The following is a 26,884-nucleotide window of genomic DNA, read 5'->3' as shown; positions in this document are numbered from 1 at the left end:
CGCCGTCGCCGAGCTGTTTGCATTGCGATCGCCGCCGCCGCCGCCGCCGCTGCCAGCAGCAGCAGCTGCTGCTGTTGCCGCTGCCACGGCGGCTGAGACAAGCGCTGCCGACGGCGCTGCCTGCTGCGTTGCTGTTGCAATGGTGCCGGTTGCTGTTGTCGGCGCCAGTTGTTGGGGCGCGCTGATGGGGCCGCCGGCTGTGGCTGTTGTCATGGTGGCGCTGCTGTTGGTTATCTGATTGCTGCTGAATGACGTCACATAGATGGGCGTTGAGTCGTTCAAGAAGCTCAAATCCTGCTGCTTGGTCTGATTGCTGAGCGTTTGACCATTGCCGCCGTTGCCGCCATTGCTGCCGTTATTCGATTGTTGCAGCTGCAGAGCAACGAGCAGCGAGATTTTTATTTAATTTGAATGCACAGCATGCAGCGAATTAGAAGACGAAGCGGAAGCGGAAGAGTGGGGAAGAGAGAGAGAGAGAGAGCAGAATTGCATTTTGCACATTAAATAGTTAAGTTTAGTGTTTGGCTACTGCAATAAACAAATGCAAATTGCAACAATTGCTTTCCATAGCGAATTTTCACAAAATATAAAATTTATAATATTTTCCAACACTACATTTGCTAAAACTAAATCGTTATTTAAATTATGTTATTATTATTAATTAATAGTAAAAATTGTATGCTTTGATCTAAAAACTAAAAAAATATTTAAATTATTAATATATAGTAATATATTTAATAGTAGTATTAGTTTATGTATTATTTTGTTTCACTTTGTATTTAAATAAAATTTGTTTGTTTTAATTTAAATTTATATATGTAGCTTTTGTGCTTCGAATTAAATAAATTAAAATAAAATGTATATTAATATTTTATTTAAAAACTAACTGTATGTAATTATTAAATAATTTAAGCGTTTAATTTAATTTTATTTACACATGTAATTAATTAAATTAATTGTATATGCACAAAAATTAAAAACAAAATTAGTATAAAATAAAATGTATAACAATTGTTAATGTATAATTATTCAATAATACTAATTTGCTTTAATGTTTAATTAAGAACAAATTTTTAATATACAAATTCATTTATTTGTAAATTTCAATTGCTTTTCATTTTGTGCTTTTAACTTAAGTATTTAAAAATGAAATGCGTAATGTTGTTTGGCATTAAAATAAAATGAATGAAAAGCCAAGACACCTCCCCCACCCCCAATTGAATTCATTATATGGCGCTGGGACTGAAGTTAATGTTGTAATAAATATTACATAAATGAATTAAACGCTTTCGCTTAAGCCAAAATGTGTGCGCAGCTTACAAAAATATAAATGAACGACTGACTGAACTGTCGACTGTGGCTTAAACTTCCAATTAGCAAGGCTCGCTGCTTGGCCTGAATCGAAACGCGTCGAGAGTGAGAGCTACACACACATCAGCATCACATTAAACGTTGCTGGCATATCGTACGATATGTGCGATAGCTATATATGCTATATATAACGTATGCATATCAATCAAATTTCATTAAAGCGAAGCCAGACAAAGTAATCCAGACACACAGTCGGGGGGCGCGGCTGAGTGGGTGGGTGGGGCTCAATTTTTGGCTTTTGTGCAGCCCACGCTCGCCTAATGAAATATGCATTATTTATACAAGCTACAGTGAAGCCAGCGTATAACACACACACACACACACACACACACACAGCTACTTAATTGAATTGCATTGTTTTGCAAGTTTCGACTATTAAATGCGCAACTGTCAATTCGTTTGCTTAATGAATTTGCAATTAAATTTATAATTTAATATATTATTGAACTCATTTGGCTATGATGTACTCGAAGCAGTGTGAGCAAGCAGTTCAAGCAGTTCGGCCAAGCAATTCAATTTAATTCAATTTTAATTCCACTCAAAATTTCCTATTCAAATTCAAGCAGTGCGAGCAAGCAGTTCAAGAAGTTAAATTAATTTCAGCTAAGCAAAGTTCAGTGTAAGCTTCAAATTAATTCAATTTGAATTCCAGTCTAAATTTCCTATTCGAATTCAAGCTGCAAATATTCTATAAAATATTTTAAAATATTTATTACACTTATTACTCATAATATAAATAAAACTATTCAAATTTATATTGAAGGCATAGTAAACAATCAAAGCGCGTTACAAGTAAAGTTTAAAAAAATGTAAAAAATTTAAAATAAATACATTGGTGGTCAAACTCTTGCTAAAATTGCATTGAAAGCTTATAGTTTACTCTATATTAACTTAAACTTAAAATAAAAAATGTATATTAATTTAAAGTATTCAAAGTATTTGTCTGACATTTACATTAAAATTCAATTGAAATCTGTTTTAGTTTTAGCAATTTGAATTGAGCTAAACATTTCAAACATTTAGCGCTAATTCGAAGCACACAATTCCAGACTTAACTGTAATACATTTTGTTAACAAAATTCTATATGCGCATGTGTGTGTGTGTGTGTTTGCGTGTGTGTGTAATTTGCATTTGCGCTGCTCTGTCTGGCTGCGTGGGCTGCAGCAGCAACCGCAGACTGATGCACGAGACACCGCCGAGAGACGTCACCACGAGTCGCTTTTTACACATTGGGGCGCAAGACTCTCAAACTGTATTAGCTTGGCTGGCAGCAAAATACAAATTGGTTGGTGCTTGAGTGAAATTCAATTGCCCAAATAGCATTAGAGCTGTGATTAGTCGCATTCAGCGCATAAGCTGACAACCCACCCACCCACCACCCTCTCTCGCGCTCTCTCTGTCTGCTGCACTCGCAACAGGTGCTGCTGCTAAGTTACACCTTAACTGCTGTCAATAGCCTCAGAGCTAACCCCCCAATCTCTCCCAAACTTCCAGTCTCCAGCTCCGTTGCAGACTTGAGCGGCAGCAGTCGAGCGTATGCAATCACTTCAGCATATGAGCGCACATTTATACGTTTAATACTTTATATAGCTAAAATATATAGCAATATGTGTGTATGTGTGTTTGTGTGTGTGTGCTGCCATCAACAAAATGCTTCACGCTTCATGCACATGCCACTTGTGCGTTCAATTGCTGCTGCTGCTGCTGCTGCTCCCGCTGCCGCTGCCGCTCTCCAGCCCAAAGCCAAATCTAAAAAGCTCACAACTCATACTCATCAGTCAGTCAGTCAGTCAGTCAGTCGAGCAGAGCGAGCGCCCAATCCACACTACTCCTCCAACAGCTCGACGTTGTCAACAGGCAACACATTTAGCGCACACTTTTATCGGATTATTGGCACCCAAGTCGAGTCGAGTCGAGTCGAGGCGAGGCGAGATGAGTGGAGTGCAGAGCTGTTGATCAAGTTGATGCATACTACAGTGCGTTGATTGAATGTGCGGCAAGTTTACATTGTGTGTGTGTGTGTGTGTAAGCGTACAAATTGAATCATTTGTGAGTCATGAATCAATGAATGGCATGATTCAATGCATGAACCGCTGTTTGTATAAATACAAAAGCGTTTATAAATATGCTTTGTGTATGAATAAATACAAAGTTTTTATAAATTCGATTCGACTCATCTGTATGAATGCATTCGACTCATTTTACACTACTCACATACATTTGCATATTTAACATTTGCTATTAGTACACAGAGTCATGAATGAATCAATGATTCAATGCATGGCATGTTGCATTGAAATTATTATAAACTCGATACGATTCATATGAATGAATGGCATACATTTGCATATTTAACAATTGCATTCAGTGAGTGAATGAATCAATGAATGGCATGAGTGCTATGCATGGAATGCTGCGTTTAGCCTTATAACAAATTCGATTCGCTATGAATGAATGCATTCGATTCCACATAAATTAACATATTATTTAACAATTGCTATTAGTACAAACTTAATTAATTCAAATGACAAGCTAAGCAACGTGTACATTTGTCATTTATCATTTACACGATTTTAAGCAAATGATTCATATTGGCAGCCCAACAACAGGCGTATGCAAATGATTATATATGGACAGCTCATATATAAAAAAAAAAAACACAACAATAATAATAGCAAAAAATTGCATTACATGCCAGCACTAATAATAATTTGATTTTGCTGTCGCGTTAAAAAAAACAAAACATACAATATAATTTACAAACTATACGAAACTATGTTGTGTGTGTTTATTTTGGTTTGCTTGTATGTGTGCACACACAGACAAATGAACAAACGAAACGCACGAATTTGATTTGCAACAATTTTTGCATATTTTGCAGACTCTGCATTAAAAAGTGCACAACGGTCTATTGCGTTTGAAAGTTGCGCCAGCTGCGCTTAGTGCTGCGTGCTTTGCTGTCGGTTGTGCCCGCTTTTGTGTGCATTTCATTTATTTTTCACGCAACTTTTTGTTGCCTGTCGATTTTAGTTTTCAAGTTTGAATTTCTTTTTTTTTTTTTTTTTTTGTTATTTTTGCAGTTTTGTTTGCTGTGCTCTGCTGTTTGTTGAATTTTTAATTGAATTTGTGTCTAACTTGGGCGCATGATTTTTGTTTTTTTTTTTTTTTTTTTGATGTTCGAGAGCGCAAAACAATTAAATCGGCTGGGATTACAGTTAGTTCCATTACTAAGTCAATTTCAATTTCAGCTCAAGGGTCAGCTCATGTGTTAATATTGGCCCAAAGTGCATTGAACCCGTTAACGCGCACAAATACAAACAACAAGAGAGAAAAGTATTTTGACAAACAATTGCAACAATTGTTGCTAAAAATTGTTAAGCAATAAATGCAATTGCAATAAAAACAAAAAGCACAACAAACGTTTGTCAATATACTTTTAGCTATGAGTGTAGCATGCAGCACATGCATGTGCTATATATATATGATATATATACTGTGATAATGACTGCTGCTTACCTTTTTGGACAGCTGTGTTATATCGACGGGCGTCACTCGATTCAATGCCGCCAAACGTTGCAAACGCTCCCGGGCATGCTCCTCAACTGCAATGACAAACGCGTCCTGCACCGAATTTCCAATGTCCCAAGCTAGAAGCAAAGCATAAATTCGTTAGCAATTAGTTGATCGTATTAGCATCGGATTAACTAAATTTGATAGTTATGTATATAAAGTTATTATGCCAAGTTTAGTCATTCAGCTGTTGTGGCAACAAATCCAGCAAATCCTTTAGTTATATGATATATAATATATCAGTTGGCTAATCATGACAAGCCGCTGGCTATCAAACTGCTGGACAACAGCTCAACCCTTGAACTTGCCAGCAGCGTTGCCAATATGGCTATTTACTCGCCATATCTGGCGGGAATTCTGGCTATTTAATGTAAAGTTGTGTATTCAAATTGGGAAAATAGAAAATAGGCAGGCAGCAAAATTGATGAGCAAAAAAAAAAAGTCGCTGGCTTCATAAATTTGAAATATGAAACATTCTTGCTCATCAATGTTAAAAGCTAAGTTTTTATTGCCTGGCTATTTTCGGCTATTTCTGGCTATTTCCCAAAACTATCCGAAGCGCTCAAAAGTTGGCAACACTGCTTGCCAGGCTAAGGATAATCTCTATGCCCATTGCACTCAATGTGAATTATCAAATATAAAATATATACAAAGTAACAAATTTTAAATAAATAAACAAAAATATATATGAACTGAATTATTTTGTATAATTTTGACATTTTCTTATATGATGAGTGAAGCAATTGAACAATAAACAGATTCGTAGCTCATGCTAAACGATGCAGAACAACCATAAGCTATATATCCATTGGGCAGATCGTGCAGATATTGCTGTCTGTGTTGAGGCTTTATATTTACCAATTATTTGCATTAAATATTGATATAAATTGACTCAAATTATAATATATAATTTTAATTAATTAATTTGTTTTATAACAACTTGAATAAATAAAGTTAAAATCAAATTCTTTAAGCTGCAAACTAACTGCAGCTTAAAGTGCTGCTAATAACTTAAGCATTAGATGCTTGAAGAGATTGTGGCCACAATAGGTGCTCGACACGAAAGTTGTGGTGGCCTCGAGACTTCCAGTGGGCAAATGCATTCTCCATTAATAAGGAATTTCCCGTTGACATTCTTCAACAATTGTATATAGAATCAATATACACACAATAGCGCAAAGAGAGAGAGAGAGAGAGAGGGGGCCAAGGCAGGCAGGCAGAAGGCCAAGAGCGACGAGCGACTGTTGCCAATATTATTCATATGGCCAATTGTATTGTAATCTCAAATGAATGTAAATGTTGGCGGAATGCGCAATAAGTGGCGCTAGAGAATGCAAGAGCGAGATAGAGAGAGCGAGAGCGACTATGCCAGCTACTTCAATATATTTTATATATATTTTTTTCTTACACTTTTCACATTTTTTTGCAGCTTGTGCGGGCGGCGCATTTATGCAAGTGGCATGCAACTTAGTCTATATAGGATATATATATATTTTGCAATTGCAACAGCATTTAAAGGCAGGCGTCGTTTATTGTTTGTTGCAACTTTTACTTACGCGAAATTCTGAGTAAGCCGATCATCAAAGCAAAACAATTTCTTTGTTATGTCTACACAGCGAACGGCGGCGTCGCAGGCTGCCACGCCCACCGCCGCCTTTGCAATCAACTGTCACTTTTATTGCCTTTCAACTGCAGCAAACAAACGCGCAACACCCCCCCCCCTCTGTCGCTTTTGCTTTCAACTAAAAGCTCAACAGTTGCCTGCGCTGACTTTAAATACATTTTAGTTTTGATTTTAATTAATATTTTGTTAGCTCAACAGTTGAGTGCGCTTTAAATTTTGATATATTCATTTTATAATATTAATATTGCTTTTCATTGATTTTGGTGCAACAGTTGAACGCTGCTTGCTTTAAATTTTGATAAATTTACTTTATTTTTGATTTTAATTAATATTTTGTTAGCTCAGCAGTTGAGCGCTGCCCCTGCTTTGAAATTTGCATATATTGAGTTCAATTTTGCTGCTGCTTTAAATATATTTGATTTATAATTTTAAACAGTTGAGCGCTGCCTGCTTTAAATTTAAATATTTTTATTTATAATACTGATTTTAATTAACAGTTGAACGCTGCTTGCTTTAAATGTTGCTGCTGCTTTAAATATATTTGATTTATAATTTTTTTAATATTTTGTTAGTTCAACAGTTGAGCGCTGCCTGCTTTAAATTTTAATATATTTTATAATATTTATTTTAATAAATTTTAGTGAACGCTGCTTGCTTTAAATGTTGCTGCTACTTTAAATATATTTTAATATTAATTTATTAATATTTTGTTAGCTCAGCAGTTGAGCGCTAAAAAATTCATTTATTTTTTTTAATTGATTTTAATAATTTTTTATTTATATTTTGTTTGCTTGTTTGATTTTATAATATTTAAATGTTTGAGCGCTGCCTGCTTTAAATTAAAATATTTTTAGTTTATAACTGATTTAAGTTAACAGTTAAAAAAAAATGGAAGTAAAATAATCTTTTTCAAAGTTCTATTTGATTTTATAATTTTTTTAATATTTTGTTAGTTCAACAGTTGAGCGCTGCCTGCTTTAAATTTTTAATAATATTTATAATATATTTTAATAATTTTAGTGAACGCTGCTTGCTTTAAATGTTGCTGCTACTTTAAATATATTTTAATATTAATTTTTATTAATATTTTGTTAGTTCAGCAGTTGCTTTGTCCTTTTTTTAGTTGCAGTTCAGCGCTTGTCTTACACTTCTTTTGATTAGCTTTGTGCTTTAATTAATATTTTGTTCAGTTCTCGTTCGGTTGACAGCACTTGAATTTGTTGTACAAGTGGCTACAATTGCAATTTTTTTTTTTTATAAGCATGCTCGTTGTTAATTAGCGCTGAACGTTCGCTCAGCTCTGCTTATGAAAAAAAGAAGAAAAAAAATAATAATAATCATCAACTGGGCGCGCTCTCGCTTTAATGATTGCAATTCAATGGGGTAGAGCTTAAATCTTTACGCTCCGAGCTCAGGCTTTGGCTCTTGGCACTTTTTTCTCTCGCTCACACTATCGTTTGCTCTCGCTCTCGCTCTCGCTCTTTGTTGTTGTTGCTTGAGCTTCTGCAGTTGTTTCAGCTGTTCCGTGGGGTTGAGATTGGGAGCTGGGGTTCAGTTTATTTGCCTTTAGTTAGCAGTCGCTTAGGTTTTTTCTGTGACGAGGTCACGCCCACTCAGGCAAAGTGGGCGTTAATAGCAGCAGCAGCAGTCGCAGTCGCAGTCGCAGTTTGCCTACGCGGCCAACACTTGCAAATCCAATTAGTCGCCCATTGCGCATACATACAAACGCAAACACACACACACACATACACACACACACACACATATATAAAATATATATGCATGTCATTGAACCTCGCAGGCGGCAGCAGCAGCAGCAGCAGCTCAGCCTCAACTCATGCTCTGACTTTTGATCTCATTTGCATGTGTGTGTGTCTCTCTGTGTGTGTGTGTGTGTGTGTTCCTTTAGGCCCAATTCAGTGCACAGCTGTTGCCCTAGCGATTGAGTTCATGTTCACGTTAAGTGCGTATGTTTATCCCCCCACCCCACCCCACCACCCACTTCACTCTTTGTCACTTAGCATGCAAAATGTTTAAGTTAGCCAATGACTCTAAAACTGTTGCACACGCATATTGCACATACATATAAGTTAACCTTAATTACTAATTAATGGTCACTGAGTGCACTCAGCTCAGAGTGGGCGTGGCACACAAGTGTTTGACCAACAGCAGCGACAACAACAACAACAACAACAACAACGAAAACATCTTCAGCGTCAAGTTATGGCCACGCTCATGTAACGCACTCCACACTGCATGTGTATGTGTGTGTGTGTGTGTGCGCGCTTTAATTGCTTGCCACAAATCGATAAGCAACCAACCAAATGCAACAAACTTTTGCAACTATTAATTTTTTATATTCTTTGCTTAAATTAAATTTAAAATTTGCTGCCTCATTGAATTAAACCAACAACAAACTCTAATTATTATTTTTGTTTACATTTTTTGATTGGCAGCGCCTTTAATCTTTAGTCATAACATAATTTGTTTGATTTTGCCAGCTGTTTCATTAATAATATATACTATAACTATAAATTGTTGTTGTTGTTGTTGTTATTTTCATTAATCAGCTTTTGGCTGCGTTTGTCATTTGCAATTAAAATTTAATTGTAATTAAATAATAATGTGTCGCGTGTTAAATGGCAACACACACACACACACACACACATACATTTATTTATTTTTGCGGTCTATGGGCTGTGCGTATACGTAATATGTCTGCATTCATTTACTTATAGTAATATATATACTTATTATATATTCTAACTAACGTTTACTTCTACTAATTGGCTATTAAATAATTAACAACAATTAGCAAACAAATGCATTTATTTATTTTATTTATTTTCTTCACTCACTTTTCAATGCAATTTGCTTTAGCTTTAGCCTTAGCTACTTAACAATTGCCATTGTCTGTTTATATATATACATATATATCTATATATATGCTATATGTACGTGTGAATCTGAGAGAATCGTGTGCTGCATTCTTCGCTTTAAGTGTCTTGTTTATTGTTTACTCTTTGGCTTTGGCTTTGCGTGATTTTCTTAAATTATTAAATAAATATTCGCATAATTATTTCCACAAATATTTTAAATATTTTTCATGCGAATTTCCGCGTTCCAAAAAACAACAAAACATTTCATATTACAAATAACTGTAGTCAAGTAAGAATGTTTATTATTAAACAATATGTAGCAATCAATTGTGTTTTTTTTTCTCAGCAAGCGCTAAAATGAGAAATCGCTGCTATTGAATGGAAATTTTTTACTATGCAAAAAAAAACGTTAAGTGCACAACTTTGGTATACACTTTGTTTAAAAATATGAAATTTACAATTCTTTTTAATACACGCAAAATAAACTTTGTTGCTATTTTATATAATTTGCAAGCAAAAATTAAATAAATATTTTATTAATTTTAAGGCGCGCTTACGTTTTAATATTTAATACTACCCATTGGACCAAACATGATTTTAAGCCACTCTATGTTAAATAATAAATAAAGTGCATTTTTAAATGAAATTCCATGTTCTTTTTTTTATTTATTCTCAGCAATTGCAAAATTAAGCAGCTCAGCTATTAATGGGAATGCGCAAATATTATTATTATATTAGTATACACTTTGTTAAGTATACTTTAAAAAAATTGAGAATTCTTTTGAAAATAAATAAAAGTATAAAAACACAGCTTTGAGTATTGCAATTAAAATTAATAAAATATTTTCATATTTATTTCAGTTGTATCGAATAAAAATGTTGACTATATTTAATTTTAAATAAAGAGTCCGTGTTTTTTTCGCTCTCAGCAATTGCAAACATATGAAGCTCAACTATTGATGAAAAGCGCAATAAACTTTGTTAAATATACAAAAAAAAAAGCTAAGAATTCTTTTAAGAATAAAAAAAAATAAATAAAAATATCAAAACGCAGCTTTGAGTATTGCAATTAAAATTTATAAAAAATGCAATATTAAATAAATTGCTAACATTTTCATATTTATCTTTGAGTTGTATCGAATAAAAATGTTAACTATATTTAATTTAAAAAAAAAAACCAAGAGCATTTTTAAATGCAATTCCGTGTTTTTTTATTTTATTCTCAGCAATTGCAAAAAAATGAGGCAAAATTAAAAATTCTTTTTAAAATAAAAAAAAATAAATAAAAATATCAAAACGCAGCTTTGAGTATTGCAATTAAAATTAATATGCAATATTTAATATATTGTGCTGATATGTACATATTTAATTTAATTTTGAGCTGAACTCAATGAAAATTGTCAAATTTCAAAAGAATTAAAAGCATTTTGAAATGAAATTTCTTGTTCTTGTTCGTAACATTATTAACAGCCCTCGCTAACAAGCACACACACACACACACTCATAGCTATGTATGTATATAAGATTATATGTATATAGTATATGATTATTCGAACATTTCTTTGCCAAGTTTTTTAGCTGATTCTGTCTGTTCTGCTCTTGTGGCTGCTGCTTCGACTGAGTTTTGTAGCTTTTGTTCAAACTCGTTTACTGCACAGACAACAGAGTTGCTGGCCGTTGTTGTTTTTTGTTTTATACGCTTTTAGCTCTTTTATTTCACTTTGCTGTTGTTTTTTTTCCGCTGCTGCTGCTGCTCTCTTTGCAGGTTATGTAACCGCAAAATGATGTATCACATTACTGAGACGACAACGACGACGACGACGCTGAAGCTTTGGAGGCTGGGCCATCAATGGGCCATGAACTTAAGTCAGGTGGCCAACAACTAACAACAACAACAACAACAACAAAGTAACAGAAGATGCTGTGGGAAACGGTTTGGGTGTTGGTTTCGGTTTTGGTTTTGGTTTTGCCTGCTTGGCATGCAAAAGTTCTTTGCGTTATAATTGAAATGTGAAAGTAATGTGGGAATTTTTTCGTAACTTTATTTTATGACTATTTTTAATTTATTGTTGTTGTTGTTGTTGTTGCTGCTCACGTCTCACATATTAAACGTGCGTTTTTGTCGTGTGTGCGTTTGGCTTTCATCTTTTGACAGATTTATTTGTTTGTTTCCCACTGCCCCCCCACCCCGCTGCCCGCTCCACTCATAACTCTAGCTTTAGTTTTTGCTGCATGGCTCAGATAAGAAATAGCAAACATTACGTTTAGCTCTTTATCTTTTTTTTGTGTCTCTACATTATTATATTTTATATTTTTTTTTTGTACGCTCATAACTTGTCTTTGGTAGTTTCTCTAGCCAATCAACAAAGTTTTTGGCAATTAAATTGGCAACAGCAAAACAAAATGGTAATGGCACATAAAAGTTTTTAAAAGTTGCTGCGGCAAGTTGCAAGTTAAGCGACATTTTTTTTATTCGTACCAAAAAACAAAAGCGAAACTTTACATATTTTTAAGAGCAATGAAAATTGTTTGATACTATTTTTTTTAATAGCAAGAAACGCATGGAATTGGCACATTAAAAACACATATTGTAGAGAAAAAAATTAAAACATAAAAATTAAATTTAAGCAGCCGCGAAGCAAAATTATACATAATTATTTTCTATAATATAGACGAATAAAAAGTTGCATAACAAAAAAGTAAAAATATAAACAAAATAAATGCATATTCAATGTTGCAAATATAAATAAAATTAAAAGCACATTAAACAAATTGCAACAAAGGCAATAAACATAAAATAAATATTTATGTTTATTTGCACATTTACTTTAAATCAAAGAAGAAGCAGCAGTGATAAACGCATAAATCAAATGAAAATCACTGCACTGAGCGCATTTTGCATAAATTTCGCAACTGTCTTTCCATGTCTAACGCTTGTGTTTAGCTTTCTATTATTATTTATTCAGCTGTTAAATGCTCATTCAGCTTTACAAATTAAGTTATCACACACACACACAAAGATAAACACACACACAGATAGAGACATATACACACGCAATTAGAATGTGGCAAGGGCTCTAGTTAAACCATATGCATATCAATGTGTGTCAAACAGATTTGATTGCCAGCAATGGCTTAACTACCTTTCTCACACACACACACAGATACACTAACTAACTGACTGACTGACTGACTGAGTGACGTTCGCTCTTGGCAGCGCAGTCATGCTTTATAAATTACTCATACGCCGCATAGGCGTCTGTGTCAAGTGCTCTGGCGCTTATCAGCACAGGCTTATCTAAGAGGACGGGGCGTATAAACAAAACAATTTTTTAATTGTTTGCTTAAGCGGGTAGCGTGGGGGAGGGGGTTTTAACTAAATGAGGCTACTACGAGTGCTGTAAGTAGCAAATGTGGCTGCTGTTGCACTATGGAAATGCCAAGCAGCGTAAAACGCACATTTCCAAAAATTGTTTTAGGCTTTTAAATTTCTATTCAAGCAATAAACTGCATACGAGTGACTTGAGAAAAATTCGCAATTAAATTTTAAAGAATGTAGCAGCAAAATAAATTATTGAGTATTGCAAAACTCTAAATTAAATGCTCTTTAAATTAAATTCTAGCTGCTATTTATCATTTTTCATTCATTTATTTTTGTCGCCCAATGCAGCCATTTAATCCATAGTGGGCAGCCTTATAATTCCTCTATTATGTATAAATGTTTGTCTCTTTTCGCTCTGTTTCTATCTTTTGCTGCTGCTCGCGTGTGCTGTTTACATTTTAAGCACTTTAAAGTTTTCAAATTGAATTGCGACGACCCTGAGCTTTATTTTTGGTTTTTCGAAAAATCTGCTTCAGCTCCTAAACTTGTGACAATTGTTGCTGTCGTTAGCTTTTGTTTGTTGTTGCTGCGCATTGTCTCACGTTTGTTTATTTATTTGCGCTACACACATGTTTTATATATATTTTTTAGCATTTTGTGTACTACATGCCACTCACTTTAGCCTTTTAAAAGGACGAACACACACACACACACACAAGCTCGCTCGCTCAGCTTCAGTTACAGTTACAGGTTCAGTTTCAATTTTAATCTTTCTCTGCCAGACGACGACGACATTTATGTTTTATGCTTTTTGCGCTCTCTTATCATTCGCTCTGCTGTCCTGTCAACAAGTGTGCGTGTGTGTGTGTGTGTGCATTACATGAAAAAATTGGCTATTAAAATTATCTGCTGCCCATATGCAATTATAACGGTATTTATTACGCTTAAGCTCACAACAATGCATAACAAATGACATGGCAACTATTTAAATTGCTTTTTTTTTATAAGAACCACAAACTTTTAGCGGCAATTGCAGCAATGTTGGTTGTTGGTTGTTGGTGGGGTCAGCTTACTATATAGAGACTGCTGCTATGTATAGCATCTAACCCATGCAATTCCATGGCCAACACTTTGCAAGTTTCGCTTTTGAGGCAATGACTTTTACACATCGCAGCACAATGGCTGCCCCACCCCCCCCCCGCCCCCCCCCCAACACACACGCCCACTATACATGTGTATGTGTGAGCGCTCAATTGTATCCAACACACACACACACTAATACAGCAACAATTTATTTAGCGGCACAAACTGAGCAGCGCCAAGAAACTTGCCTTACCGGATTTTGGATGCTGACCCAGCTAGCACCCCCCCACCCCACACCTCAGCACACTACACTTCACCACGCGCTTTGCTTTTTACACCAACACCTGCATATAAAGCCAATGGGCAATAGACAAGCATCATGCATCTCGCTCGCACACTAGCTTCCTTTTTGCTTTTGCTTGCGCGCCCCATCATCGTCATCTCTCTATTGATTTCGTTTTATACAACGAAACAAAAAAAAAAAAAATTCATTGCTTTGGAATGTTCACGTTTCGTTGTTCGTATGTGTGTGTGTGTGTAACTTCTTTTTTCGTTTTAAAAGAGAGAAAAACTGGAAATTCTTGCGACCCTTTTGCGCTGGACCGCGTGTGACCCAAAAAGTAAGCAAACCAACAAAAACCACAACAACAAAAGAGAAACAACATTGCATACACACACATGCAGCTGTGTGTGTGTGTGTGTGTGTATTTAAAGTTGTGCTCAAACTTTTTTATAGCTTTTTAGCATTAGCTGCTGCTGCTGCTGCTCTAAAGTTCTAAAGCAATCCATAGCTCTATTGTTATAATTGTTAATGCATTAGTCAAATTTAGATAAGCAAGTTATCTTTTAGTTAAAAACGCCCCTCACGCGCTTTCCAAAGCGTCGCGCTGCTGCAGTTTGACAAGCAGTGCTCTCAAATGTTTTTTTTTTTATTGTTATCTTTGATTTCCACACAAGAAATCAAAACTTGTTTTGCTTTGGAGTTGAGTTTGCTGTGCTATTGACAACAGTTAAAATTACAGTTTGAGCTGCGCTGTGCTTGCAGCTTTTTATTTCTAGCTGTGTGTGTTATGTTTTTTAGCAACAATTTCCAGTTGGTTGACTCTGTTTGGCATGCACTCAACTTCCACCTACGTACAAATGTACATACATATGTAATATAAAGTGCTATACAGCAAGCAAAACCCACAAACTTATTTCATTTCATGCCAAAGCATCCCAACTAACATATCAGCGCCCATTAAAAATATTTCTACGTTCACGGGCTATAACGTTTGCTTAATACCCTGTAAAGTTCGTGCACAGCACACTGCGTATCAAACAGTAGCAAAGGGCAGTGCTTAGTCGTCTAAGCTTGCTGCCCACAGCATGCAACGTTTCTCTCTCTCGCGCTCGCGCTCTCACGCTCTCTTTCTCTCTCGATCAGTTTGCTCGCTCGCGCGCTGTACTTGAGTTTTCTCTTTGGGGCTAACTGATTTTTAACTGCTAGCTGTCGACTTTTTTTTTCTTTCTTTTTGCTCTGCATTCGCTAGCCGCCCATTACTAAAATTAATACATATTATTAGCAGCAACACACTCATAAAGTATGTGCATATGTATTTACTAGGTCTGGGCTATAAATTACTTGAAAAATTTGTCAACATTGCCGCCGCCGGCAGCGACTGCGGCCTTGTTGTTGTTGTTGTTGTTGTTGCTGCTGCTGCTGTGCTTGTTGCTTTAGCTGTTTAACAAATGTATACGCAACAATAACAAAACAACTGCACAATAGCGTTAACGTTGCTGATTCATAGTTATGAATATATGTATGTACAGACAAATCTAGCTCAGTTCAGCGCTCAGCTGGCAGCTGTGACCGATCGACAGAGACAAGTTTTTACAGTTTAACAAGCATTTGCATTAGCTACACTTACTTTTGCAGTCAGCAGCGTCGTTGTAGTTTAGGCAGCATATATTAAATTTATTAAACACAAACACATACACAATTAACACAGCCACAGACAAAAAAAAAACAACACACAACGAATTTATGCGCGTCAGAATGAAATCTATTGACAATGAAGCGCTAGCGCCTAGCGCAGTCGCAACGACAAACGGTAAACGTAAAACTTAAACGCGTGCGCGCCCCGCACAAGCACAGAAACAAAACAAAACAAAACTAAAGCCCCAAGCGCAAGTTGGCAAAGCAATGAGTGCTGCCAACTGTTTTTCAGAATGGTATAAGTTCGAATCAAAGGTTCGTCTCTATTGTATGAGTTGCAACCAAAGAGCGATCGCTCTTTACTCGCGCTCTTGCTAAGAAACGACAGCTTTCATAGCTTAGAGAGCGAACTGCTTGCAATCAGTGCTGCCAACAAAACGTTTTAGCTCCTTTATGTATGTTTCATTATTAGTTGCTCTAGTTCAGTTAAATTTTTTGTATACTCGCAATCGTATTAAGCATGTGCACGTATATATTAAAAACTTTGTAGTTGAAGTAGCAGTACTCACTTCACGCTATTCTACAATTTGTTGGCGGCGAAAAAAGCGCAACTGGCAGCACTGAGTGCAATAGGCCTTTGCTGCCATGGTAGAATAATACAAGGTAGCGGACTGCGCTCTTCTTTTTGAGAGAGTTTGGGTACTTAGCTTCATTCCCTCCCTCTCACACCGTATAGAAAACGAAAACTGCGAGAGCGAGAAAGCAGCAAAAAGGAAGAAGAAGCTAATTAACCTAAGAGCGCAGTCCGCTACGTTGTATTATTCTACCATGTTTGCTGCTTAACTAACAAATCACTCATTCTAACTCTCTTCTGTTGTGGTTCTCTTTCACATTAACAGATAAAGAGAATTTTTTGCTGTCGGCAGCAGTGTTGCCAGTTTAGCATATTTCAGGCTAGTTCTAGCATATTTCAAAATAGAAAAGCTTATAAATGTAGCAAATAGCTTATAGCCTGAAATCTAGCATATTTTAATTTTGTCTTAGCTTATTTTAATTTTGGTAAATTTTATAATTGATTGCAAATGAAATTTGCAGGCGCTGACCTTTTGTTTTTACTTTTACTTTTACGCTTTGCATGAATTTCGACTTAAAATTTCAACAGCGCGACCTTTTATTTATTTTTTTTTTTTATCTTTGCATGAGTTTTGACACAAATTTAGTGTCTAGCTTATTCTAGACTTATTTTTTTTCCTCAATTCTAGCCTATCTTGTCTCTCAAAATCTGGCAACACTGGTCGGCAGCGGCAGAAGCGTTACAACTCAGGCTTTTGAGCCGAGCCACAACATATTAGCGAGTATAATCTACAATAATATTGTGCAAGCAGTGCAATAATATTGGCTACTGTAATGCGCCATTAGTTTTTTTCAAGTCAAAACTGTTGCGCTAAGCGCAAAGCGGAAATTGCGATTTTTTTTTTAAATAAAATGTAATTAGTTTAAAAATGTTGAGTTTAATGAAAAGCACTCACACATTTGCTGCGGCATTTGCGCTCTTTGCTCAAGCAGTGCGCAGCTGAGCGCAATACTCATGAGCGCTAAGCTGCTTACAGTTGTGCAGTCTCACTACAGCATTTGAAACTGTTTGGCAAGCAGTGCTGAGAACTTATTAAGCTCAACTTGTTGCGCAATTTTAAAGCATAAAACAAGGCTACTAACTTAATTAACTAATGCGATAATAATTATGTTCACACTTACCCAATCTGGAATCATTTTTCTTGCGCACGCGTAAGCAAATTGTGCAGGATTTGATGCACTGCAAAAAGAAGTATTAACAAAATGCATTAAGCAATAATTAAATGCAATGCGCTATTTGTTACTTACATCATGTATGTGTCGTATGGCCTCGGTGCGCGATATATTATCCAGTGTAAGGCCATTGACCTCGAGTATCTCATCGCCCACTTCCAGATTATCGCGATCGGACGGTGAGCCATATAATTTAATTTTACCCTCTGCATTCTCAACCAGTATGATGACATAGCCAGATAGTTCGACAACTTGTTGCTGCAAATATACAAAGATATAGATATATATAAATAGATAATTATAATTGGAGATGAGTATAATAGAGGCTTTGGCTATTTTTAGTGTGGCTCGTAAAGTAATTTGCATGGCGAGCAGAGGCGCGCGCGCGCGGGGGGTTGATGTGTGTTGATGACACGCAGGTATGTGGGCTGTCCAAAAACAAATTAATTACACACACACACACACACACACACACATGCAAAGCAAGCACAGTGGGCAGCTTTGTGCTTAGCGCAGCAGGAGCCGCACAGGCGCTCTAAGTGTGTGTGTGTGTGTGTGTAGGCGTTCAATTTATATATATGTATGTGTGTGTGTGTGTGTGTGACTTGGTCTTTTGCCTATTATTGCTTGGGTTGGCTCGTTATGTTAATTACAACAAATTATGCTCGTGTGGCAAGTAGCAAGCAACCACCCCCCACCTCCAACCCCAGCACCACTCACTCACTCACTTGCAACACATGCCACCTGGGAGCTGCTGCTGCTGCTGCTTAGACATCAAATGAGCGAGACGCCTTCTCACTTGCCCAAAAACCACATCAACCATTTTCAGAATGTTTAATAGCCTACGACTCACTCACTCACTCACTCGCTCTCTCTCTCTCTCTCTCTTTCTAAGTTACAGTTTGACTTTCGCAGTTCGTTTTCTAATCTGCAGCACTGTGTATATGTGTGTCTGCCTGTGTGTGTGTGTGTGTGTGGCCAGCATTTTGATAGCCTTAATGAGCAGCTTGTGCTCTCAGCTCGGCATTAAAGCCGTTTTAATAGTTTCTGTCACAGAAAGCTGCTTAAGCTGCTAATTATTAATTAATTATTGCTGCATTTAAGCTTAAACTGTTATGAAGCTGCTAAATAAAAAATAAAATTGTAGCTTACACATATTTATATAAATATTAGCATCGAATTTTGGCGTTTCTATATATTTGTCTGTCACAACTGAATTATTAAAGTAAAAAACGCGCTAAAGCGAAATAAAAATGGCACAAATTGTAGGCACATTGCAGTTAAATGTGGCTAAAGGATTTGGCAACAAGCACAGAGCCCAAAAAAATGCTAAAGCAATAAATTTATTAAGCTTTCTTAGTAGTCGCATAACTCGGATATAAACATCAAGGCCTTGGACAACGTGTGGCGATCTATCCAAGTCAGAGGTGCCTATTTCTATGTTATTGATAACGATAACATTAATCGATATTAACATAAATGTAGCCAGCTTTGCTGAGTTGTATTCCAATGAAATTGGCATTGATGCTAGCAATGTTATCGGCAACATTTTTTCATTTCAAGTGTGGCAAGCTAACAACTGAATACTTTGAGGGCTGGCTGTCTATATGTCGTTATGGGCGTCAAACGCTGCAGCTTTTGATGGCTGCTGCTTAATTTGGTTTTTTTTTTTTTTAACAATTATTTAGTTGTGTAATTTGTTGTAAAATTAGTTTGCTATTATGTTGTGTGACAACTTTATCTTATAATATTTTCCTAAATTAAACTAAATTGTACTATAATACTATAATAATAATAATAAAATAATACTATAATAGGATATGAGAAGCTCAATTTGGTGGCCGCAGCTGCTGCGTTGGATTTCAATTGATTTGATGGCTGCGCCAATTGCCAGCCATGAGCTCTTCAGCTGGCAAGTGGCACTGTCGAGTTACTTTAGCAATCGCCTGGAGCAGCGCTGCTTTCTGCTTTCTGGCCACGCCGGCGGACGATGCCTTTTGGCATGTGACTGAGCAGCAGTTCCTTGAGAGCTGCAGCCTGGACTGGCTTTTACTATGGCATGGATCTCATTATTGTGCTGGACTCGCGTCGCCAGCATCGCAATGAGCATGAGCGTCTGGTTAGTCTGAAAACGGCGCCACCATCACATCCATTGATGCAGTGAGTCACCAGCCAAACAGCTGTGCTTCAAACGATCACTGGAATCGCAGCTGGTGTATCCATTGCTCATTTGCTTTAACATGCTGCTGCTCATTCCGCCCAAGCAAAGTTTCAAGCCGCAAGTTGTGCCGCAGTCTAGCGAAGAGTCAAATATTCAAGACAAGAGTTAGCGGCGCGACATCTAGCGATCAGAATGTGCAACTCTACTTAAACTCAATTGCAAGCGTCTCTAAATTCATTTCATTCATATGACTAGTTGTAGTTATCATCATGCTTAATCAATTGTTTATCGTTATTATGCCTCATCTATATGTTTGTTTATTTTTTACATTTTAACAATTAATTCTTAAAGATGTATGATATTATAAAAATAAAAGGCAAAAGTGCGGCTCAGCTAAACAAATTGAATTTTTTCTAGTGCGTTTGCTGCGGCGACTGAGCGAAAGCGTCGCTGCTTTGTTGCGACGCTCATCGTCAATTGTGGGTGGCTGGTGGGTGGCACAAATGCAGCATGAGAGTTCAACTTTGCTTAGCAAAAACTGCACTTGATTTAAACAATTGTAACAATTGTTATGGGGACAAACGCTTATGCCTAAATTATTAACAAAATACGAATATTTAATTCATAATTGACAACTTCACTTTACATAGTGCCATGTAGAGCTATTAAAAAAATATTGCTAAGCCTTGAAAATTGAAATGTTAATATTTCCTAAGTTCTGAATGGGTCAAAAGCATGGCAAAGCGTATTTGTGATTTATTTCAGATTTTTAAATATTTTTTAATTGCCTAGTATTTTGTATGTGATTTGTTTTTTTCGGTTTGCGGTGCTGAGGGCAGGTAATTAATCAAAATAAAATAAAAGCGTTATGTGCTTGCTGCAGAAGCAGCAACATACCAAAATTGGTTGCTCTAGCTCTTCTGGTTGCTGAGAAACAGTCGCTCATACAGATGGAACATGGCTATATCGACTCAGCTCGTTGTCTTGCTGATCAAGAATACATATACTTTGTGTGGTCTGCCACGCCCACATCTGCCTGTTACACACATTTGCACAACTTCATAATACGCTTTTCCAATTTTTACAATAAATTGAAGCATTATAAATTCTATATTGAAAGCAAATCAGAGAAATTTTTTGAAAATTTTATTTTCATTGTCAGTTTGCTGCATTAAACTAAAAAGAACTTTGAGTGAACATTGCTCTAAGCAATTGTTGGCTGCATATTTCTATGCTTTGCTGTAAGCTAGTGTTATTATTAACACTGTCATTAAGCGTAACTTCAAGCTCAGTGTGTAAATAGTTAACAATGAGGAAATTGCAATTGTCTCAAATTTTCGTTTTATGGTTTAAATAAATGCAGTGTAAGATTGTCGCAATTGTTGCTATATATAGCTTGATATATATGTAAAAGGGGTTGACGATGAAAAAGCTTTTAAGCTATTTTGTTGTTTTTGTCTGTGGTTTTTGTGGTTTAACTGGCTGCAGCTGCAGCTGGGGGCGTGGCACAGTCAGAGTCAGTCGAAAAATAAAAAACAAACAAACAAATAAACGAAAAGTGCAAATAGAGTTGAGTTGGCAAATAGCCGAGAGTGTGTGCGAGCGAGATAGAGCGAGAGCGACTGTGCAATTGCCAGGTAGCAAACTAAATGTGGCAAGAACAATAAATGCGTGCAGCTTGACATTTGTTGCAATCCAAAGAACAACAATAACAAACTAAAGAAAAAAGTATAGCATAATTATTGGCGCTAGCAGCCAACGCGTTTGCGAGCCACTCAGCAAAAAGTAACTGCTGCGAATATGTGTGCAAAAGCAAAAGTAACAGCTAACATACATAGACATAACATAGATATATGTATATAGTATAGAACGCCCACATCCCCCAGTCGAATGAAAAATGACAGCAATTACGCTTAAATTATGCGTTTGTTTTCATATGAGAGCTTGTCCTTGTCAGTTTGCTTTTCTCACTCATTTTTATACAACTGCTGCTGCTGCTGCTGCTGCTGCTGCTTGGCTGTTTGTTTGTTGTACTTGAAACTCATTTCACACATTGCCACATAGTGGGGAGTGGGCGGCAGCTTTGGCATTGAAGCAAAAGCTCAGGCACTTGACTTGGCTATCAATTTGAAAGTGAATATTTTATATATAAATAATAATGCATACGCAACATTAAACAGCGCATGACTAACTAGTTGATAGCGTAATCAAGCGTAGCATAAAGCTAATCACACACACACACACGCACAGCTGTAAAAAAAAAAAGTAAACAGCAACAGCAGCTAAAGCACTTGACTTGTCATTTTTGACATATAAATGGCAAAACAAATCTCTGTATATTGTTTTAAATGACACACACACACACACACACACACACACAGCTACAGCTACATATGTATATGTAAATACATGTGCAGACAGCAGTCTAAGCAGCCAAATGCTTAACGCTGCGTTAGAGCGAGACAGCAAGCAGCTAAGCCGGCGCGCTTTTGTAGACTTGTGTAGAGTTTGAAATGAAACTTGCTTATTTTTTTTTTTTTTTATAAGCCAAGGCGCTGTTGCCAAAAATGTGCGTTCTTGTTGTTGGCCAGCTGCTGAGAAACAGTTGGCAGTGTAGACTTTTAGCCAGGCCAGCGACTTAGGCCTACAAAACAGTTGTGCGTGTGTGTGTGTGTGTGTGTGGCACACACATATTGCGCATGTGCTATTGCCATTAACTAACAAACGCACACAATCAGCTTGGCGCACATGTGTGTGTGGGCAGCAGCCTGTTTTTGTGAATTAAAAGCACACACGACAAGCGACACACACACACACACACACGTGCACTTAATGAAGCAAATTGTCCGTTACTTTTCATATTTTTCAACACACACGCGCGCTTTATTGTAAACTACAACAACAGCAACAACAACAACAAGCGACGCAAACTTTTCGTATTTCATGGCAAAAGTTTTGACAAGCTCGCGACGCTCTGCAGCGTGTTTGCCGCTCTATGCGTGCGTGTGTGTGTGTGTCAGTGCGTGTCATAAGACGCCTCAAGACCAATTTACACTTTGACACACACACACACGCAAGCCACACAGACACGCCAAATTGCAAGCTGCTTTGCTATTTGCAGTTTTTCATTGCATACTTTGCAGCATGCGCTTGCAAATTAACGCGCACTCGCTCTCGCTCTTTCTGTCGCTCTTTGCTTTGCTTTAAGCACAAAACTAACTAAATGCAAAATTCAATTGGAACATTCATAACTCTATTGGCTTTGAGGAATTACAAATTTCAGCAGAACAAACAGCTAAATCTCGAATTTTGCACGCTTCATTTTGCTTTTGCTATTTGCAGCTTAAAGCTAAACATATAAAAATTTCTTGCTTTTACAATTACTACATAGAATTTTGTGGCAGCATTAACTAAATACAAAATTCTATGCAATTCAATTAAATCGTATTAAGCTTTGTCTTTTATATATTTTTGCGCTCAATGTTGGCCAAAAATTGCTGTGTCAACTAAATGCATTTACATATGCCACGCCCACAGCTATGCCAAATGCTGTTATGACAGCCAAAGCTGCTGGCGCGCGCTGATGATGACAATATGTAATGACAAACGGAGATTTTTACTGGCTTTTTATGACTTATTCACACACACACATACACATAAACAGCAAGTGTAAGTGTGCGAGGCGCTGCTGTCGACTCGACTTTGAATTGTATGCTGGGCAAGGCCAAAGGCAGCAGCAGCAGCAGCAGCAGCAGTTGCCAACAAACAATATTAAGCTGCAAGCCCTAGCTGCCTGCCTCGCTCTGCCGCAGTCGCAGTCGCTGTCACAGTCGCAGTCGCAGTCGCATGTGCTTGTCTGTTTAGCATACAGCCAGGCTCAGGCACAGTGGTTAAATGCAGCGTTTTTGTGCGCATAGCAAAAGCATTAAAGTGCTAAAGTTTTCAAATTGTGTTTAGTTCATTTTTTTTATCAATGCTTTTGATTATTGCTGTTAGTTTTAGTTTTGTTTACGCAAAAAAGTGCGCGCATTGCCCATAGTACATAGCAGCGAAGTGCGTGTGTGCGCCGCGCGGCGCGTGTTGTCGCAAAATTGCAAATGTTTAATTAAAAGCGAAAGCAGCAAGCGCATTGAATACGCGCGCAAGTTGCAAGCAGCAGACACACACACACACACACACACAGACAGACAGACAGGCAACGAATTTGATATTAATAAAACATGATATGACATGTCTAGCACAAAATATTTAATAAATCTAAGACATGCACGAAATTTCACACACACGGACACGCACACACACACACACAGTTAAATCAATAAGCTGTATGTGTGCGCGCCAGCCAGGCAGGCTGCAAAATTATTATTGCCTAACCGCAGGCGTTGAGACAAGCGCAAACCAACAAATTTACTTTGCGTTTTACAAAATTATTTGCAATTGCAATTTAATTGCAAGCATTACTCTAGCAAATTCATTTATTAATATAAACAATTGTTTGCCGTTTGCCTTTCGCCTTTTGTTGCAAGTTCGTTGCTTTCTCAGATTTATGGCAAACTTTTTCGACAGCAGTTTTCACAAGTTTTCGCAGTAGTTTTCTTTTATATTAATTTTTTAATGTTGCTGACTTTTTTGCAATTTAATTGTATTTAATTAATGACGCTAACGCTTTGTCAGGCTAAATGCAATTAGCCAAAAAAATAATATAGCAATGTCAATATTTGTTGTCAAATTTGTTGGCCAATTAAATGAAATGCAAATTATGAATGAGCTTGAAATGCAAAACAAATAACAGCGACAATAAATTAGCAAAGTGCATTATTTATGACTTACAATGCAGCAAATTTTTAATTAAAATTAACAGCTGACACTAAAATGTATGCTAAATTTAAATTTAAATTGCAGCCTTGACTTATGCGAATTCTTGGAATTAGCTGTAGCTGGATTTGGGGCTCGTGTTTTTTGGCTGTTCCCAGTTGTTTATGGGGCGCACTGTCACTAACGTCTGCATAATTGAGAGGCGCTACACACAGGACACGCATACACAAAGGACACTTGCAAAAAAAAAAAATAACCGTACAGCACACACACATACAAGCAAACACATGTGTGAGTACTAAGCCCCTGGCACTTACGACTCGACCCTAAAGCTAAAATACAAAACGCAAAACGAGAAAAAAACGCAGCAGAGCAAACGGTAAAAATGGTTAAAACGACAAACCAAAAGCAAATCTCGCCAGAGCTCAACAAAGATTAGTGGGCGGGGTTTTGGGTGGGCGTAAGCGAGAGTGCTCCTTGGGGAGCGTGTTGCTGGGCATTGAATTGAAGTACGTCGAAGCCAGTTGGCGAGCCTAACTAACACACACACACACACACACACACACACACACACTGATAATGAGCTATAGCGTTCATCGCTCATAGTTTACTCTACTCTTTGTTAGCTAGTTGTCATAATGGTTGCCACTCGGGGCCAAAAGGGCTACAAAGGCGTTTAAGCTGACGAACGGATTAGTTGGCCAGCGTTGAATTGAATTGATTCAGTGCCTGGTTTGCCAGGTCACTTACCTTGCCCTGCGACGAGGATATTGTGGAGGCCGACGGCGTGCCCGAGGATTGTGCGCTCAATGTGGATCGGCTGCTGTTCGCTTGCATGGCCAACCAAGTTGTTGTTGCTCCACTTGCTAACCCAATGCGGTCAGCAGCTCAACTTCTGCCCGTTGTGGTGCGAGTGCGAGTTTTTAGCATTTTGCTCTAACAAACTATAGCTAATGCCATTTGTTTGTTGTTGTTATTTACACAATTTGTTTAGCTAATTCATTTACTTAGCTTAAATTTGGAACTCTTTGCTGCCTGGCGTAGCGTATCTGCAATATAAATTCAAATATATAGCATTAATACTAAGAGAAAAACATTTATTTTAACTTATTTCTATAGTTTATCTAACTATGATTAGCAATTGCTGCATTGCCCAATTGCCCAATTGCCCAATGGCTCAATGGCCCATTGCAGTTGCTGAGGCATGCAACTTGTTGTTGGCTTGGCTCTGACAGCTGAGTGCAAGTGTGGCACATAATTGTCTTCTTCTGAATTGTCCTTTGAGGTCTTGAAGTGCCAGTCAAGCCTGTCAGCCTGCAGGGTATGCAGTCACGTTCTTTTTATTATTTGGGCGCTTATGAAATGCGCAAAGCAAAAAGCAGGCAAAAAAAAAACAAAGCCAGCAGCAGCAGCAGCACAGGCAGCAGTAGGAAAAAATCAAAAGAAAAATGAAAAAAGCAGTTGACTCTTAAATAAGTAAAAGCCTAAAACCAAAACCAAAAATAGGGCTAGGTCATTTACAGTGAGCGTAACGCACACACACACACTAACATACGTAGCTAGTGTATACAAATAAATGTAAACGTTTGTGCGTGTGTGCTGCGCTGCCAAAGGATGCTGCGACGACGGCACGCCCATTTGAAGTAGCGCTAAGCAGCCGCAGCCAGCGTTGCCGTCGGCAGCATAAATTACATGCCAAGGGCAGCAGCAGCAGCAGCAGCATAAGCACATTTTGCGGCGCAGACATAACCTCAACTTCTTGCGCGCTGCTTACCACGCTGCCAGCGTCGGCGCTGCTGCTGCTGCTGCTGCTGTTAGAGGGCGGCCATTTTATAGGCCAGGCAACAGCTTTTGTTGCCTATGCTGGCATGTGTCTATACACACACACACACACACATACATACATTTGTATCTTGCTATTTTTGTACAAAAAAAAGAAAATACAAAATAAACGTAACGTAAACGGAAATAGTGTCAAGGAGATAAATCTGCAAATACAAACGTGCACACACTAATGCATGCATGATCATGACTAACTAGCTGTAAATAAACTTTAGCCATACATACTTACACTTTGTTGTTTTTGTTTATCGCCTATTTTATTTAGTTAGTTTAGGTTTGCGTTTTTTTGCATTTGTGCGTTTTGTATTCGTTTTGGTTGTTTATCTCTACATTTAGCAACTTTTTGGCTAGACTAGCGCTAAAAATTCTACTATTTTATCTCTATTATTTCATTTACTATTTAACGTTTCAAGTTTGTGCGTTTGGGTTTCAGTTTCGTTTTTCCTAACGTTCTATTTATTAATTTGGTTCTACATTTTTAGAGCATGGCTT

At 37.2% G+C, this 26,884-nt stretch overlaps 1 protein-coding gene across 1 annotated transcript in view; it reads right to left on the bottom strand.

The window, feature by feature from the left end:
• Window positions 1-25,417, bottom strand: part of LOC108605248 — a 54,252-nt gene extending 28,835 nt beyond the window's left edge. Inside the window, 5 exon segments of the mRNA XM_033294619.1 lie at window positions 3-372; window positions 4,889-5,019; window positions 17,524-17,581; window positions 17,650-17,832; window positions 25,301-25,417. Of these exon segments, the coding sequence (XP_033150510.1) occupies window positions 3-372; window positions 4,889-5,019; window positions 17,524-17,581; window positions 17,650-17,832; window positions 25,301-25,387 (829 nt within the window). The 5' untranslated portion in view covers window positions 25,388-25,417.
• Window positions 25,418-26,884: the final 1,467 nt, after the last annotated feature.

The sequence above is a fragment of the Drosophila busckii genome, chromosome X (genome assembly GCF_011750605.1).
Source record: "Drosophila busckii strain San Diego stock center, stock number 13000-0081.31 chromosome X, ASM1175060v1, whole genome shotgun sequence".
NCBI classification, from domain to species: Eukaryota; Metazoa; Arthropoda; class Insecta; order Diptera; family Drosophilidae; genus Drosophila; species Drosophila busckii.
This window is presented reverse-complemented; position numbering and strand designations above follow the sequence as displayed.